Consider the following 19,084-nt stretch of genomic DNA (forward strand, 5'->3'; position numbering starts at 1 on the left):
CCCCCATCTCTGGTGGTGAGGCACACAAGCTTCCAAACCCTACGAAAAGGTTGTGGTCCTCTTGGAGGAATATTTTTGAGAATTGCTGCTGAACTGGAGGAATCAAATAAATCAGGGATTCCATATGAAAGTAGGAAAGTGGGTTTTTGAAGATAACCGGTTTAGTGATAGTATGACTGGTTATTTACAGGTACATTATATACTGGACAGGCATCTAGGGAGTGCACTCATTCTGCTGAAGGCAAATTTCAAGCGAATGATTTATACTGAAGTTCAAGTAGGAAGTTGTTTTATGACCGCCATAGGACCATAAGATATAGGAGCAGCACTAGGCCATTCAGCCCATCGAATCTCTTTCACCATTTCATCATGGCTAATCTATTTTCACCCTCGGCTGCAATCTCCTGCCTTCTCCCTGTATCCCTTCATGCCCTAACTAGTCAAGAATCTATCAGCCTCTGCCCTAAATATACCGAATGACTTGGCCTCCACAGCCGCCTGTGGCAATGAATTCCACAGATTCACCACTCTCTGGTGAAAGAAATTTCTCCTCATTTCCACTCTAAATGGATGTTCCTCTATTCTGAGCCTGCGTCCTCTGGTCTTAGGAAACATCCTCTCCATATTCCACTCTTTTGAGGCCTTTCAACAGCTGATAACTTTCAGTGAGATCCCCTCTCATTCTTCTGAATTCCAGGGAGTACAGGCCCAGAGCCATCAAATCCTCCTCATATGACAACGTTTTCATTCCTGAAATCATTCTCATGAACCTCCTCAGAAACATTTTCAAGAGAGGTTTTATGAGGTTTATAACATAGATGGTAAAATCCTTTCGGAGATAGCTTAGTTTTCCTTGTACGTTACCTGGTAATAGGTTCCATTGTACACACAGCCGCACTGATCTCTCGAGACACACTTGTCTCCGCTCTGCACAAAGCCTTTGTCACACTGACAGCCCTCGGCACACGGCTGGTCACAGAGCTGAGGACGAGGCTCAAGGCAGGTGGCTGGACAGGCTGAGGCACAGGGCTGGTAGTGACTGTTTGACGGGCACTGGAGAGCTATGGAGAAAGAAAAACAGGTCTCATGGCGAGCAGTGACACGTAGCTCCAAAGCTGTAATACTCTCTGGAAGTCTAGATTTCACTCTCTGTATTACTTACGGCAGAAGGTTTCGTTCCTCCAGGGTTGAATGGTGATGCTGTGCTGCTGACACTGGGTGACATAGGCCTCAATGGCTTCACATAGCTGCTGCTTGTTGCCGTCCATCGCACACATGTCGTACACACAGTCCTTGAAGAAGGCCTGGGAGAGGGAGGAGTGGATCACGGGTGTTGAAAACTACTGCTTTTTAAATAATAATACTTTTTATAAGATTTATATTTATAACAAACTCATGTATTTTTCACAGTATGTGGTGGTTCATCACCATTTACTGGCAGAAAACGGTACAGCAGCTAACGATTTATCACCTTTCTCATTTTTCATTGTTAAGTATTAGCGCATTACCCATGTGATGTAATTGTTTTAATTAAGTAGCCCATTTTGTAGTTTATTCTTCATCTGAGGAATTTCACTTATTATAATAGTGATAGAATTTTCAGAGGCGCCATCTTGGTTCTTTATTCCTTTGTCTTCACATCCATACCCTTAGCATCATTTCTCAGCTCTTTATTTTGTTTGCTTAGCATTTGTTACTTTGTACTCTAAAGTAAGCTAAAATCTTGGAATTAAGACCGCTTGTCATTCCTGACTTCTGGAAGAACCCTAAGGATCAGAAAATAAACAGAAATCCAACACAGGTTAAGATGTGAAGATGTCCGGACACCAATTTGTTATAATGGGGGAAGAACAGAATAAAAGAAGAAAGTTGAATGTCAAGTCACAAGAACAACTGTGTAAATTCAGAGTAAATCTACTCAAATTGTAGCGAAGCATTAACTGCACTGAGATTTGATTACTGTTGTAAAGTAGCAACCAATATGGCTAAGCTACTAAAAGTAAGATTCCATAATGCCCCAGACCTTTCCTGATTGGCTGCTGGTGACTAGCGGTGTTCCAGAGGAGTTGGTTGGGACTACTTTTTCATGTCACATATTAATGATTTGGCTGATGGAATTGATGGCTTTGTGGCAAGTTTATGTGCAATACGAAGACAGGTGGAGGAGCAGGTAGTTTAGAAGAAGTAGGGAGGCTACAGAAGGACTTAGACAGATTAGGAGAATGGGCAAAGAAGTGGCAAATGGAATACAGTGTCGGGAAGTATATGGTCATGCACTTTGGTAGTAGGAATAAAAGCATAGACTCTTTTCTAAATGGGGAGAAAATTCAAAAATCTGAGGTGCAAAATGACTTGGGAGTCCCTGTGCAGAATTCCCTAAAGGTTAACTTGCAGATTGAGTCAGTGGTGAGAAAGGCAAATGCAATGTTTCCAGAGGACTAGAATATAAAAGCAAGAATGTAATGTTGAGGCTTTATAGGGCACTGGTGAGGCCTCATTTGGAGTACTGTGAGCAGTTTTGGGCCCTTTATCTAAGAAAAGATGTGCTGACATTGGAGAGGGTTCAGAGGAGGTTCACGAGAATGATTCCAGAAATGAAAGGGTTATCATATGAACAGCGATTAGAGGTTCTGGGCCTGTACTCACAGGAAGTTAGAAGAATGATGGGGGTGGAGTCCTATTGAAACCTACCCAATGTTGAAAGGCCTGGATAGAATAGATGTGGAAAGACTATTTCCTGTGGTGGGGGAGTCTAGGACCAGAGGACGCAGCTTCAGAAAAAAACAGACATCCATGGAGAACAGTGATGAGGAGGAATTTCTTTAGCCAGAGGGTGGCGGATCTGTGGAATTCACTGCCACAGACGACTGCTGAGGCAAGGTGATTGGGTGCATTTAAGCTGGAGTTTGATTAGTCAGGGCCTGAAAGCTTATGGAGAGTGGAGTTGAGAGGGAAATGGATCAGCCATGGTGAAATGGCAGAGCAGACTTGATGGGCCGAATGGCCCATTCTGCCGCTATGTCTTATGGTCTTATGGTATTTGCTGAGGGATGAGCAGTCCACACTGGATAGTGAGGTGAACTCCTTTTCCCACTTGTTATGCTGATGGCAGTGGGAACATTCTGTTCCACCCCTAAAGCTAAGAGGCGCATCAGAGATAGATGTCTCATGTAATGACAGAATCTCTTTCAAATGAGCACTTCTTTTCAGTGCCAGCCTACATTAGATGCTCTGAACAACGAACTGGGCCTCCAGTGCCTAGCTCAAGAGTGTTGCAAGGATCTACCCCATAGTCATATATCAGTTAGGCAGAGAGAGAACCAGTATTTACTGACAGCTACCTTTATTGTCTCAACGGAAGTGGACGTGAATTTACACAACCGAATACCTGTGTGCACACCTACTAAGTTTTCCTGACCCCTCCATGAACAGTCAAAGAATAGAAAAGGTAATACCCAAAGAAGGAGTCTACGCTGGCCAGGTGTTCCTCGTGGTCCTGATCCAATCTCTATGTGTCCATGGGGTACTCCACAACCCCAATGGTTGGTCTCTGGAAAGTTGCCACTGCTTTTATACACTTTCCTCACCAGTTCAAATGCTACATTTCAGTCTTGTTGGCTGTGGGTCATCTGATTGACTATGTCACTTTCTTACTGGCTCTGGTCCTGGCCAGCGTCCACTTATTGCCCTTCTTCTGCAATTGACAACTGGTAATTTATGGCTCTTTGTTCTAAATCACTTACTGCACCAATAACCAGATTAATCACTCAGTCCCCACCACTCACAAACCTGCATGTTATATCATACCAAAGAACACCTCACAAATAACTTCTCATTTGGAAATTATCTCTAGTCCAGCATATTACCTGGATGAGCATCATTGAGTCTACTTTAAATCACTGATTCAGCCAAGCAAAACCAGTTTACAACATGGAGGATGCAGAGCAGCTTTAGAAAATGGCAGCCTCCATTCCTTGGACCGCATGGGAAGAACAAAGGCAATTGGTCTGTCGACTTCCATTGTCCTTGATTCATTCAAATTCACCGATTTGTAGAATGTAGTTCTTTCTGACCAATGAGAGTCATGAGTGGTTCACACAATGATGGGCAAGCCGTCAAGTGATGAACATAGGAGCTGAATGTTTTTCACCCATGATCTTATCAATGACGTCGGTGTACCTTTAGAGAAGAACTTAACTGTAGAAAGTAAGAGACAATCCTGTTATACGCACCATGGGGTCAATCTTGCAGTGACAAGCAACAAATGGGCCAAAACGATCTAACAGTATTCCACAGTAGGAGGGCCCTTTGTACTTTTCAAGGTCAGCTTCAGAACACTGTGGGATCACATCTGCGTCTGTCAGGGTGCAGCTGACAAAATGGAGATGAGGGAGAAAGAAAAGCACTAGTTAATACTTAAAATCACTGGCGCAGAACACAAAACATATCTAAAAGTCTAGCTACTGAGAGTTCATGTTAATATTGCACACAAGACTTATTCCATGCTTGGTCACACTCTATCTGCAGATCCTTCAACAACTTTGTCCTTTGCATTCTTTACAGGTCTTTCTTTCAAAGCTACTTTTTTGACTCAGTATATCCTGTGGTGTAAGGTGCTCCTTCCCTCTGCAAGATGTGGCACCTGCTTAACCCTTCCCAATCTGGGCCATGTGAAGCCATGGGAGCAGGTGGTAGATGACCGTATGAGTAGCCGGTGCATATCACAAGTCCTGATGCCAGGCAGACAATCTCTGAAGAGTATTGATAATGGCTGGGGTCACCTGTCTTGTAAAGACACTGCCCAGAAGAAGGCAATGGCAAACCACTTCTGCAGAAAAATTTCGCAAGAACATGGTCAATGAAAGACCATGATCACCCATGTCAAACAACACGCACATAAAGATTTATTTACCTATTTATTAGGATACAGCCCAGAATAGGCCCTTGCAGCTTTTTGAGCCGCACTGCCTACTACCCCTGATTTAATCTGAGCCTAATCATGGGACAATTGACAATGTCCAATTACCCTACCAACTGGTATGTCTTTGGACTGTGGGAAGAAACTGGAGCACTCGGAAGAAACCCACACGGTCATGGGGAGAAAGTATAAACTCCTTACAGGCAGCAATGGGAATTGAAATTGGGTACATTACCATGCTGATGATATCCTGAGGTAGTGAGTTCCCCAGTGTTAGCAGTCTCAGGGAAAGGCGGTTTTTCCTGATTCCTTATCAAAAGCTCACTTTTATTCTTCAACTCCAGTTTCTTCAGAAAGCTCTTGCCCCAGAAGGCACATCCATCACCTGTTGACAAACTACTCAGCCCTGGGACCAGCCAACCCTCTGCTCTGCATTGACAATTTCTTCTCCATTCATGGGAGCTTCTGGGTTACCCCCAGAAAGTAAATCTGATCTATTCTATTAGCTCGTTCACTTCCATTAACGTGAAGAAGGTAATGAGCTTTTGGATATTTGACTGCCTATCTGATTCTGAACTGGACTATGGAGGGATCAAACCTCATTCTAGACAGAAATCACAGGCTCTATTTTAATTCTTCATTCAAATCCAATGGCATGCTTTTATAACATAGAACATAGACCAGAACAGGCCATTTGGCCCATGTTGTGCTTACATTTTAACCTACTCCAAGATCAATCTAACCCTTCCCTCCCTTGAGCCTCTACCATCATCCCTGGAAGTATGTTCCACATACCCATCACTCTGCATAAAGTTCCTACCTCTAACATCCTCCGTATGCTTTCTTCCAATCGACTTAAAATTGTGCCCCTTCACATCAGCTATTTCTGCTGCGGGTAAAAGGTGCTGACTGTCCGATCTATTTCTTTGTGGTTGAACTCTCAATATTGTGGCAATAAAGGGGTGCAATAGTATTCATTATCATCAGGTGCCGTGTCACATGACATTGACGGTCAAAATCAAATCAGATTTATTTATAATTATCATTCAACCACAGATGAATGAAATAGCATTTCATTGGGACCAAGGTGCAAAACATACACAGCACATTCAAGAAAGCAAGCACACATACAGTCATGCAAAAAAAATATATAGACAAACACACGCACACAATCCAGCTTGTCATTCCACCAGCTGGACACTGGAGGGCAGCACCAATAGGAGGGGACAGACCCAACTGAACATGGATGCCACACTATGCCACTGCAGCAGCATCCAGGAGAGGAGACACCAGAAAAGATCATAGTCTTTTTGTGACCATGATTTCTCTGGGCAAATTTTTCTACAGAAGAGATTTGCCATTGTCTTTCTCAGGGCAGTGTCTTTACAAGACGGGTGACCCCAGCCATTATCAATAATCTTCAGAGATTGTCTGCCTGGTGTCAGTGGTCGCATAACCAGGACTTGTCATATGCACCGGCTGCTCGTACGACCATCCACCACCTGATCCCATGGCTTCATGTGACCCTATTCTGGGGGTGGGGGTGGGGCTAAGCAGAGGCTACACCTTGCCTAAGGGTGAGCTGCAGGCTAGCGGAGGGAAGGCGTACTTTACACCTCCCTTGGTAGAGACATATTACCACCCCGACACTCAACCAGCTATCTAGTTTAAAAATTCCAATAGCACATAATCTTGAACAATGTCAAGGCCACATAACTGATTAATAAAGTTGTGAATCTTGTAACTATGATAAACTTCTCATAGGTTACACAAAAATCAAGATTGACGTTGGATAAATTATCCTAGGAATCTCTACAACCCTTCAGGGAGTTCACCGAGGAAAGGCTGTAGAGACTGGAAATAGTTTGGAAAATGTGCAGCTCGAGCGGTTGATAGTTGGGTTGGAAGAAGAGTTGCCTGCTGTGGAGACTTGCCTGCAGGCGAAGTTCTCCCGCTAGTGAACATATCTGATCAACCCAACCACTGTAGAAATGAAATAGGTCATCTGTGCTGATATTTCCCACTTACTTCTGGTCCACGTTCCAACTGTTGCCGAAGTCATTGACTCCCTTCATCACCTGTCCCTCGGGAGTTCTGAAATCATCGCTGGGGATCCCGTTGTAGTCACCGCACAGGCCGCACAACTGGCCGGAGTAGCTGGACGGGGGGAGAGGGAGACAGGGGTGAGATCAGAAGCGTAACTTTCAGGGGATGCATGAGGGTTGGTTCTGGTCTATGTAAGACATGGAGGACGACATGGAATCTGTGAGGGGAGGTGTTCGACGTTGGATGGGTAGTGTGGAGGTCCCTGTACCTGCACCAGGTGTGAGGCACTGCCCAAGTCTGGAAATTGGGTCTAGTAGGTGAGCAGAAACAGAACGAGTATGAACACTAGTGAGCCCGTTGACTGCGGCGTGACTAGCACAATGACGGGTGGAGCAAAGTGTGAACGTAGCGTTGCTGTGTGCTGAGCTCCTGGGGTGGGTTACGGTCAGCACATGGGAGACCCTGTGATTAATACGAAGCGTCAGATCACAGAGAAAGAGTAGGCAGATGAATGATCACACTTGAAGGTGCAATTAATGCACTATAATTATTTTGGTTATCGCAGACAACACAGCTACTTCTAAGGAGAAGCTCTAAGAAATACTGCTAAAGTGGTTGAAGAAAGTGCAAAGAGAGGACTGCCCATCAACTGCAAGAAGACCGAATGTATGGTTGTCACAAGGAAGAAAGAAATACTGAAATGCAAACTGAAAGAGGGCGACAAAACAATTTAACAAACATGGAAGCTCAATTACTTAGGGAGCACGATAACATCTGACAGCTGACATTAGAGGGAGGATTGGGATTGCTAAATGCACGTTCGAGTGTTACAGCAAAATACTAAAGAACAACATCATTTCTGTGGATATGAAACTCACCCGAGTTTTGTGGTGCTATGCTCATTCCAAACTAACATTTGGAAGCAAATGTTGGAATACTAAAACAACATGGAAGGACAGAGTAACAAATGCGAAAAGCCGGAATAAGAAGAGAGCTGACATCATCACCTCCAAGATGACCACAACCTTGTAGTTGGGTTTGGCCTCAAGGGCCCGGAGAGCTATGTTGGCTGGAGTCAGGGCTTTATGCTTTGGCTCTTGGTAGGGTCACCCATGTCAAACATGTCAAAGCTTGAGGCCAGACTAAGAGTGGTCCACCGGTCATCTAAGTTTGGAGGTTCAGCTCAGGGCAAAACAAAACTGTTATGGAAACAGCAATGAAGAATCCTTCCACACCTGAGTGTGATGGTATGGACAGACAGAGATAGTGGACCTTCATTGCTGTCCTACATACCAGTGGTGCAATGGGCAGTAACTTTTCAATTAGGAAATGGCAGCTGGAATTTCCGGGCACATACTGAGGAAAGAGAAGCTCGAATATCCTGCAGTGACCGGAAAAATTGGACGGAAGAAATAGTCGTGGTCGACAGTGCGTGACACTCCTGATATGGAGAGGCAAAAGTTTTGAAAAGCTTATCAGAATTTCTCAGATTAAAGAGAGATGGAAGACCATGCTCGCCCATGTCATACGACACGGCACATGATGATAATTGTTAGAGTGGATTTCTTTTTGGGTAGATGATTTGTTTACACTTAAATGACTTTAGCCACCAGACTTCTATTTTAACTGTTAGACAAGGGACTGTGGATTGAGTCCACAACAACGGGCTTCCTAAAAGGTGTAAATACCAGATGCTTCTAGCGCCTGATGCTGTAGTTTCGAAGACAGTCTTATCTATACATTATAAATATTAATTGTCTTCTATGTTAGCACGTAAAATGCCAAATAAATGTATTGTGGATTGAACTAAAGGCTGTGGATACCAACCCAGACATGTTGGCGTCAGAAGGAAAGGATGAAATCCGAAGGTGTGATGCTCGTATGTAACTTCAAAAGGAAGCATTGTCTATGCATTGTCTGTAACTTTTTTAAGTAGCGATTGCCTTTGTGTTTAGCATATAAATATTGAGCCCACATTTAGCTAGCAGACCTTTCTGCGGAAAGTGATCGGTACGTAGATGCCTGCTGTACCTTGTTGTGTCGAATAAAGAAGCTGCTTTTTATCTACCAGTGACTCTGTCTCTCCGATAATTTCATCCACGTTACAACAATAATAATGATGATCATCATCTTGTAGGTACACCTCTGGTGCATGGAATGTATGGCGAATGTTACACCAGTGTACCAGCAATGTAAAAGGGAAAAAGGCACCGGGTGAGGCTAAGGTGTAAGCACAGTCACAGTGGGCACCTAATGGGTCCTGGAGGATGTCCAACAGAGGCAATGAACAAGACACACAATGGTCAGTGAATGATGGAGGATCACATAATGAGATGCTCCCTTGCCCATACCACTTGCTTACTTACTCGCTGGGAACTTTCACGTCGACATGGTGCCTGCCATCGTAGCGCACAGTCAGGCCGAAGTCGGTCTGCAGCACCACATGCTTGCCAGAAGGTTTGACGGTGACTCCGGGGAGTGGGCGGATGGGAACAGTCACTGGCTCTCTGTCCACCTAGAAGACAGCAGAAGGGGAAAGCAGGCAGAGCCATTCAGCACAGGCATTCCTTCATCTGTTGAATGTGAGTGGAAGGTGGTGTGTGGTGCTCATGCTGGGAGGAAAGGAGGTGACAGTGGAAGAGCAGATAGAAGGGAGGAGCCAATTGCGAACCCCTTTATCAGCATTGGATACACCAGTATCAGACCCGTCACCTGACCCAACACTATCAGACTCATATTCAGTCACCTACTATCAGACCCATCACCTGACCCAACGCTGTCAGACTCATCCTTCACTCACCTGACCCAACACTGTCAGGCTCATCCTTCAGTCACCTGACCCAACACATCTTCCCCTCCACCATCAGATTTCTGAATGATTTGTGAACCCTGAACACTACCTCACTATTCCTCTTTTACACTATTTATTTACAGTAACTGATAGTAATTTCTATGTCACCATACTGCTGCCACAAAGTTCATGATAATAAACCTCATTCTGATTGTGAGTCATTAGTCCCAGTGGTACCAACTATCAATGGGAAAATTAAACACCAGCTCCTCTCACCTGGACGGCCCTGTTCCTGAGTATTGACACCGTGATGCCGTAGACGCTGACATGAACCGCTTTGACATATGACACTGTCTTCACTCCATTGCGATGCTCGTTAGCCGTGTACACGGTGAATGGGGTCAGACTGGAGTTACAGGGCTTGGCCAACACGTAAGTGCAGTTGCCCTGGAAGTTGAACTTCCTCTTGTCGAAGGAGGTGTAGTGGGGGTCTCCAGATGCAGTGCAGGTGGACGAGTCTGGGGGGAGACAGAAAGGGAACAAAGTAAGTGAGGTTCACACTCAAACACTTCCAGCAGTAGAAAAGTTACTGTAGCAACATTGGAGGTGGTTGGGCATTGGGCACCTGACAGAATGGAAATGAGGAGGAAACAGAATGATTAAACCTGATCCATAAAGATCTTAAGACATAGAAGAAGAATCAGGCCATTCAGCCCATTGGGTCTGCTCCGCCACTCAATCATGGCTAATTTATCTCTTTCAACCCCCATTCTCCTGCCTTCTCCCTGTAACCTTTGATGCCCTTACTAATCAAGAACCTAGCAACCTCCACTTTAGAATACCCTCTGACTTGTCCTCCACAGCTGTCTGGGGCAATGAATTCCACAGATTCACCACCCTCTGGCTAAAGAAATTCCTCCTCATCTCTGTTGTAAAGGGACATCCTTCTATTCTAAGTCTGTACCCTCTGGTCCTAGACTCCCCTAGTATCCTCTCCATGTCTGCTTTTCTGGACAGGGCTCCAATTAAACTCCCTCTCCTCTAGGGGTTTCCTGAGTCCTCTATCTAATTTTGTGGTTGGGTGGTCTTTTATTGATTCTGTTATGGCTACTATTCCATAGAGTTTTTTGAATATGCCCTCAAGAAAATGAATCTCAGTGACATAAATGTACTTTGATAATAAAATGCACTTTTACTTGGAATTCTGAGGCTGTGCCCTCTGGTTCTAGACTCTCCCACTATTGGAAACATACTCTCCATATCCAGTCTATCCAGGTCTTTCAATATTCGGTAGATTTCACTGAGATCCTGTCTCATTCTTCTAAACCCCAGTGAGTATAGGCCCAGAGCCACCAAGCATACTTCATACATTAACCCTTTAATTCCCAGGATCATATCTCTGGACCCTTTCCAATGCTAGGACACCATTTCTTAGATATAGGGCTGAAAACTGCTCCCAATGCTCCAAATGTGGTCTTACCTATGCCTCAGCCTTAGATCTTTGCTTTTATAATATTCTAGTCCCTTGGAAACAAATGCTAACATTTTATTTGCTTTCCTCACCATTGACTCAACCTGCAAGTTAATCTTTAGGGAAGCCTACACTAGGGCTCCCAAATTCTGTGGCACTTGCAATTTCTGAGATCACTCCCCATTTAGAAAATAGTCTAGCCCTTCATTCTCTCTACCAAAGTGCATGACCATGCACTTCCCTACACTGTATTCCACCTTCCACTTCTTTGTCCATTCTTCTAATCTGTCCAAGTCCTTTTGCAGACTCTGCTTCTTCAGCACTACCTGTCCTTTCGTCTATCTTTGTATCATCTACCAACCTGGCCACAAGGCCATCAAGTCCAACATCCAGATCATTATTGTATAATGTGAAAAGTAGAAGACCCAACTCCAACTCTGGCAGAACACTACCACCTAGTAGTAGTCAACAAAAAAGCCCCCCTTTATTTCTTGCCTCCTGCCAATCAGCCAATCTCTGGTATCTATGCTAGTATCTTTCCTGTAATAAAATAGGCTCTTATAGTTCACTCTGTATGTAAATCCCTTGTCCACTCATCCCTTCCCACTGATCTCCCTCCTGGCACTTATCCTTGCAAGTGGGACAAGTGCCATATCTGCCGCTGCACCTCCTCCCTCACTACCATTCAGGGACCCAAACAGTCCTTCCAGGTGAGGCGACACTTCACCTGTGAGTCTGTTGGGATCATCTACTGTACCTGGTGCTCCTGGTGTGGCTTCCTGTACTGTATATCGGTGAGATCCAATGTAGATTGGGAGAATACTTTGTCAAGCACCTTCACTCCATCCACCACAAAAGGCAGGATTTCCCAGTGATCACTCATTTCAATTCTATATCCCATTCCGGCATGTCAGTCCATGCCTTCTCTACTGCCATGATAAGGGCTCGCTCAGTTTGGAGGAGCAACACCATATATTCCTTCTGGGTAGCCTCCAAACTGATGGCATGAATATTGATTTCTCTAACTTCCAGTAATTACCCACCCTCCTCTCCTTCACATTCCCCATTCTTGTTTCCGTCTCACACCTTCTCTCCTTCCCTGCTCATCACCTCCCTCTAGTGTTCCTTTCCTTCCCTTTCTTCCATGGTCTTCTGTCCTCTCCTATCAGATTTCTCCTTCTCCAGCCCTTTATCTCTTTCACCAGTCCACTTCCCAGCTCTTTACTTCACACCTTCCCCTCTCCTGCTTTCACCTATCACCTGTCACCTTGTACTTCTTCCTTCCCACCCTCCCCCCACCTTTTTATTCTGACTTTTCCCCTTCCTTTCCAGTGCTGGTGAATGGCCTCAGCCCAAAATGTTGACTGCTTATTTCCATCCATCAATGCTGCCTGACCTGCTGAGCTCCCCTAGCACATTGTGTGTAAGGATCTTACCTTGTTTAGCAGCATCATGTTTGGCACCTTTTCAAAGGCCTTCAGAAAATCCAAGTAAACAACATGTTCTGACTCTTCGCTGTCTAGCCTGCCTGTTGTTTCTTCAAAGAATTCCAACAGATTTAGCAGGCGAGATATTCTCTTAAGGAAACCATGCTGACTTTGGGCTATTTCATCATGTGCCTCCAAGTACCCCAAAATTCATCCTTGATGATGGACTCTTAAACCTTGCCAAGAATTGAGATCAGGCTAACTGACCTATAATGCCTCTTCCCTTCTTATAGAGGGGAGTGATATTTGCAATTTCCCAATCCACCAGAACTATTCCAGAATCTAGTGAATCTTGGAAGAATCACTATTAATTTCTGCACAATCTCTTCAGCTACCTCTTTCAGGATCCTGGAGTGTAGTCCATCTGGTCCAGACATAATTTACCTTTAGGATAACAGCCCTGGACACCACCCTTGTTGTCGCAGTATTCATCGGGGTCGCAGCTGGTGTCCGTGCACTGGATGTTGTTGCTGGACAGGCATTTACACACCTGGTTACAGGCCTCAGACCAGATCACCTCCCCAGGCTGGAAATACAGAGAGATGTGCATTAGAAGTGGGGAAATATTTTTGAAACTTTGAGATTTTTGATGTATTTAATTTTGCATTGTGACAGCATGGAACCTGTATAATCTCAGAGTGCTTTGCTGTAAGGTAAGTGTGTCTGTAGCAGGAGGCATGTAATGTCCTGATCATTGTTCATTGTGTAACTAAGGGGTGGTTGATATACTGTGTGACCTTGAGTACTACAGCTGTTAAGTGGAGGAGCTGACTACCAGAACAGATAACAGTCAAAGAGTAACCTGAAAAATTCTATAAAAAATGAACTTTGTAAGCTGTAAATCAGCAGCCTGTTGCCATCCATGAGGAGTGGAGGTGGTCTTCTCCTTGCTTTTGAACAGATCCACTCTGTGTTTTTTGGTTCTTTGTTATGAGGCCTAGCAAAAGATTCACAAGTGGTGAGGTGTAGAGAAGGGAGTTCCATCCGAGAGACAAAATGAGCTTTCATTTTTGTAGCATCTTTCACATCCTCTGGAATGCAGAGCATAAGAAACTGAACGGATGATTTGTAAGAACTTAAAAGCAACACAAGCACAAAATTCCAGAATCATTTATAAATGATTGTAGATTTCAGAATGGGAAAGACAAGGAATCAAGATATCTAAAAAGTTTGTTTCATGAACACAAGAGATTTATAACAAAGACTGTATAATCCATTTTAGGATGGCCTGTGGTTTTGCTTGTACGTTACCTGGTAATAGGTTCCATTGTACACACAGCCGCACTGAGTTCTCGAGACACACTTGTCTCCGCTCTGCACAAAGCCTTTGTCACACTGACAGCCCTCGGCACACGGCTGGTCACAGAGCTGAGGACAAGGCTCAAGGCAGGTGGCTGGACAGGCTGAGGCACAGGGCTGGTAGTGACTGTTGGCTGGGCACTGGAGAGCTACACAGAAAGAAAGAAATGGACATCACAGCAGGAAGGGACACTTGACTCTAAAGCCATAGAAATTACTGTTGGTTTGGAGCTGTCTGTACTACGTACGGCAGAAGGTTTCGTTCCTCCAGGGTTGAATGGTGATGTTGTGTTGCTGACACTGAGTGACATAGGCCTCGATGGCTTCACAGAGCTGCTGCTTGTTGCCGTCCATCGCACACATGTCGTACACACAGTCCCTGAAGAAGGCCTGGGAGAGGGAGAAGTGGATCATAGGTAACAAGTCTATATGAAACATATTTACATGAAAGCAACATCCACATTAGGGACCTCCAACTCCCAGGACATTCCCTCTTCTCTTTGCTACCATCAGGAAGGAACTACAGGAGCCTGAAGGCACACAATCAATGATTCAAGAACAGCTTCTTCTCCTGCCTTCCGATTACTGAATGGATATTGAACCCGTGAACACTACCTCACTACTTTTTATTAATATTTTTTGCACTACTTATTTAATTCAACTATTATATATACTTACTGTAATTCATGTTTGTTTTCTATTATTATGTATTGCATTGTATTGCTCCCACAAGGACAACAAATTTCACAACATTTGCCGGTGATATTAAACCTGATTCTGAACTGAGAAAGTGAGACACAATGTGAAGGGAGTACCGAGTGAAATTCTGCTTTACGCACCATGGGGTCAATCTTGTAGTGACAGGCAGCGAATGGGCCGAAACGATCTAACAGCATCCCACAGTACGAGGGTCCTTCGTACTTTTCACGCTCGGCTTCGGAGCACTGAGGTGCCACCTCGGTGTCAGTCGAGGTACAGCTGAGAAAATGGTGGTTTGGTTGGGGTGGAGGAGAAAGGAAAAGCAAGAGTCAATACTTACTTAAAAGCTTAGAATACTAAATATATACTTATCAGCCAGCTACCCTGTGCTGGTAAAATAAAATGTCACAGTCAATCATCCTGAGTAGCCCTACAAATCATAGGATTCACAGAGGAAAGTTCAAAAACACTGTTCAAAACAAGTTTATTATCAAAGTACTGTATGTGTACCATAAACAACCTTGAAATTCATTTCAAGGTTGAGAAATGTAGGTTCTGACTGTAGACCTGGAGAAACACGTTGACTACTTCCCTATTTGCCACTTACTTCTGGTCCACGTTCCAGCTGTTGCCGAAGTCGTTGACTCCCTTCACCACCTGTCCCTCAGGAGTTCTGAAATCATCGCCCGGGATCCCGTTGTAGTCACCGCACAGGCCGCACAACTGGCCGGAGTAGCTGGACAGAGGGAGAGGGAGACAGGGGTGAGATCAGAGCGGTCACATGCAAGGCTCAGCAGAGGGGTGATTCTGGGTGGGGGGAGTCGATGGGAATCAAGCACAGTGTTGGACATGGAGGCTATGTTGGGAGGGCTGGGTGCCTTAATGTATGGAACAGTTGAAGTTCTGACAAGAGGGCATTCATAAGTGAGATATATCAGCTAAATAAGTGGTGTTGTGGCAAAGTCCTTGCACTCAATGTCAGAAAGAGTAGGACGAGGGAACACATATCTGTCCTTATAGAGTGGATCAGAAGTGGGAAGAGTTAGTAGTTTCAAGTTCCTGCATGCCAATACGTCTGAGGATCGAACCTGGACCCAACATAGTGATGCAGCCACAAAGAAGGCACGACAGCGGCTGTATTTCATTCGGAGGTTGTGGAGACTTGGTATGTCATCAAAGGCACTTGCAAATTTCTGCAGATGTACCTTGGAGAGCATTCTAACTGGCTGCATCACCTTCTGGTATGGGAGGGGTGCTACTGCAAAGGATCAAAACAAGCTGCGGAGAGTTGTAAACTTAGTCTGATCCATTTTGGGTACTGGCCTCCGTAGTATCCAGGACATCTCAAGAGAGAGGTGGCGTCCATTATTAAGGACCCCCATCGCCCAAGGTCATGTCTTGTTCTCAAATTGCAACCATCTGGGAGGAGGTACAGGAGCCCGAAGGCACACACTTGACAATTCAGGAACAGCTTCTTCCCCTCTGCCATCTGATTTCTGAATGGACGTTGAACCCATGAACACTACCTCACTACTTTTTATTTTTATTTCTGCACTAACTTAATTTAACTATTTAATGCCTACTGTAATACATGTTTTTTTAAAAATATTATGTGTTGCATTATGCTGTTGCCATAAAGTGAACACATTTCATGACATATGCCGGTGATATTAAACCTGATTCCGATTCTGATGGCCCAGGTTTCAGTCTTGCAAGAGGATAAATGTTTGGTGTGGAGCTGTGTGAACTGTGGTGGTATGAATAATGTTACTGAAATGTTCGGTGTGGAGCTGTGTGAACTGTGGTGGTGTGAGTAACATTACGGAAATGTTTGGTGTGGAGCTGTGTGAACTGTGGTGGTATGAATAACGTTACTGAAATGTTCGGTGTGGAGCTGTGTGAACTGTGGTGGTGTGAGTAACATTACCGAAATGTTTGGTGTGGAGCTGTGTGAACTGTGGTGGTATGAATAACGTTACTGAAATGTTCGGTGTGAAGCTGTGTGAACTGTGGTGGTGTGAGTAACATTACGGAAATGTTCGGTGTGGAGCTGTGTGAACTGTGGTGGTATGAATAACATTACGGAAATGTTTGGTGTGAAGCTGTGTGAACTGTGGTGGTGTGAGTAACATTACGGAAATGTTCGGTGTGGAGCTGTGTGAACTGTGGTGGTATGAGTAACATTACGCAAACGGAGAAAATGGTAGTTGGACTGCACTGAGAATGTGGGGTTTAGGGCTCTGAGCATATCAGCTTGGGTCATGCTGAGGACCTGAGGTGAGTCACAATCAGCAACTGGGACACAACCTTGCACTCATAATGTACTGAAGCATGGAGAGGACAATGGAGGATATGGACATACGATCAGTGTTCTGCAGTTTTCCTCAAGCATGGAGCGTAGGCAAAAGAATAGTGAGCACAAGGCCCTCAGAAGGCTGGGGTGCAGGTGCAGTCACAGTGAGGACTGAGCAGACACTGGTGATTATTGGGTGAGTGAGGTAGATGTGGACACTCTGATAACGAGGTGTGCATCCCACAACCCCACCCCGCCCCACAAGGCCGTGAGAGTGACACATGGCTGTACTTACTCGCTGGGAACTTTCACGTTGGCGTGGTGCCTGCCATCGTAGCGCACGGTCAGGCCAAAGTTGGTCTGCAGCACCACGTGTCTGCCTGAAGGTTTGACGGTGACTCCGGGGAGCGGGCGGATGGGAACGGTCACTGGCTCTCCGTCCACCTGGAAGGCAGCAGAGGGAGAAAACTGGCAGTCAGTCAGCACAGACATTTTCTCCTCTGTTGGATGTGGTTGGAAGGTCGGGTGCTCCGGCTAGGAGCAGAGGAAGTGACAGCAGAAATGTGAAAAACAATGGGGTGGTGACTGAGAACCTTGTCAGGTATAAGAGGGAAAACCATAGTTAGAAAAGGAAAATATCTCACAGCTAAACTATGTTAGACCCACGCTGATTGGAGTTTAGAAGAATGAAGGGTTACTTCACTGAACACAACTATTATACGCAGTATTTCAGATGGTGACGAAGGGCATACAGGAATGAAATAAACCAGCTGGTTGAGTGGTGTCTCAGCAACAACCTTGCACTCAACGTCAGTAAGACCAAAGAGCTGATTGTGGACTTCAGAAAAGAGGGATCACACACCAGTCCTCATAGAGGGATCTGCAGTGGAAAGGGTGAGCAATTTCAAGTTCCTTGGTGTCAACATCTCTGAAGATCTAACCTGGACCCAACATGTCGATGCAGCTGCAAAGAAGGCACAACAGGGGCTATATTTCATTTGGAGTTTGAGGAGATATGGTATGTCACCAAACACTACCTCAGATCTTTTTAATTTCTATTTCTTTGCACTACTTATTTAATTATTTAATTCACATTTTTCTCTATTATTATGTATTGCATTGTACTGCTGCTGCAAAGACAACAAATTTCACAAAATGTTGGAGTGGGGCCGTGTTTCAGGATAAAGGATTCTGATAAAGGCAGGGATGAGAAGGAAATTTTCTTCTAAGTGAATCCTGAATCCTTGGAATACCTTATACCAGAAAACTATTGAAATTTTTCTTGGCAAAGACTAGCCTATAGAGAAATGAACTATTATGGGGAGGGGGGGAGTCAGGGTTTGATGTTCTTGTTGCCATTAGCGTGATTTGTTTTTTGCATGAGAGGGATGATGTTTTTCTTTGAATGGGTTCCATGGTTTTCTTTGTTTTTTGGCTGTCTGTGGGTAAAATGAATCTCAGGGTTGTATACTACATACATACTTTGAATCATTTGAAGGTGGGGTTTAACCTGGGATGAGAACGAACAGCAGGCTCAAGCAGCCACGGGCTCCGCTCCTGCATTTCATCGAACACAATGAAGTCTGCAGATGCTGGAAATCCAGAGCAACACACACAAAGTGCTGGAGGAACTCAGCAGGTCAGGCAGCATCTATGGGAATGAATAAGTAGTTGATGTTTTGGGCCGAGACCCTTAATCGAGACTGGAAAGGAAGGGGGAAGACGCCAGAATAAACAAGTGGGGGGAAGGCAAGGAGGATAGCTAAAAGGTGACAGGTGAAGCCAGGTGGGTATGAAAGGTGAAGGGCTGGAGAGGAAGTGATCTAATAGGAGAGCAGAGTGGACCGTAGGTGAAAGGGGGAGGTGGACCGTAGGCCAGGGGGGGATGATAGGCAGGTAAGAGACCAGAGTGGGGAATAGTAGAAGGGGGAAGGGGAGTGAATGTTTTTTGACCAGAGGAGAAATCGATATTCATGCCATCAGGTTGGAGGCTACCCAGATGGAATATAAGGTGTTGCTCCTCCACCCTGAGGGTGGCTATGGACTAACATGTCATAACGGGAATGGGAATTTAAATGTT

The 19,084-nt window shown here is 44.8% G+C and overlaps 1 protein-coding gene across 1 annotated transcript in view; it reads right to left on the reverse strand.

The window, feature by feature from the left end:
• LOC134346945 (IgGFc-binding protein-like) overlaps positions 1-19,084 on the reverse strand; it is a 235,050-nt gene that overhangs the window by 114,286 nt on the left and 101,680 nt on the right. The window contains exons 49-60 of the mRNA XM_063048829.1: positions 17,300-17,448; positions 15,319-15,447; positions 14,852-14,990; positions 14,261-14,402; positions 13,965-14,161; positions 13,098-13,239; positions 10,032-10,273; positions 9,331-9,479; positions 6,947-7,075; positions 4,233-4,371; positions 1,163-1,304; positions 865-1,061 (exon numbers count right to left, since the gene is read on the reverse strand). Of these exons, the coding sequence (XP_062904899.1) occupies positions 865-1,061; positions 1,163-1,304; positions 4,233-4,371; positions 6,947-7,075; positions 9,331-9,479; positions 10,032-10,273; positions 13,098-13,239; positions 13,965-14,161; positions 14,261-14,402; positions 14,852-14,990; positions 15,319-15,447; positions 17,300-17,448 (1,896 nt within the window). The remainder of the gene's footprint in view (positions 1-864; positions 1,062-1,162; positions 1,305-4,232; positions 4,372-6,946; positions 7,076-9,330; positions 9,480-10,031; positions 10,274-13,097; positions 13,240-13,964; positions 14,162-14,260; positions 14,403-14,851; positions 14,991-15,318; positions 15,448-17,299; positions 17,449-19,084) is intronic.

This window comes from Mobula hypostoma, chromosome 5 (assembly GCF_963921235.1).
Source record: "Mobula hypostoma chromosome 5, sMobHyp1.1, whole genome shotgun sequence".
Taxonomy (NCBI): domain Eukaryota; kingdom Metazoa; phylum Chordata; class Chondrichthyes; order Myliobatiformes; family Myliobatidae; genus Mobula; species Mobula hypostoma.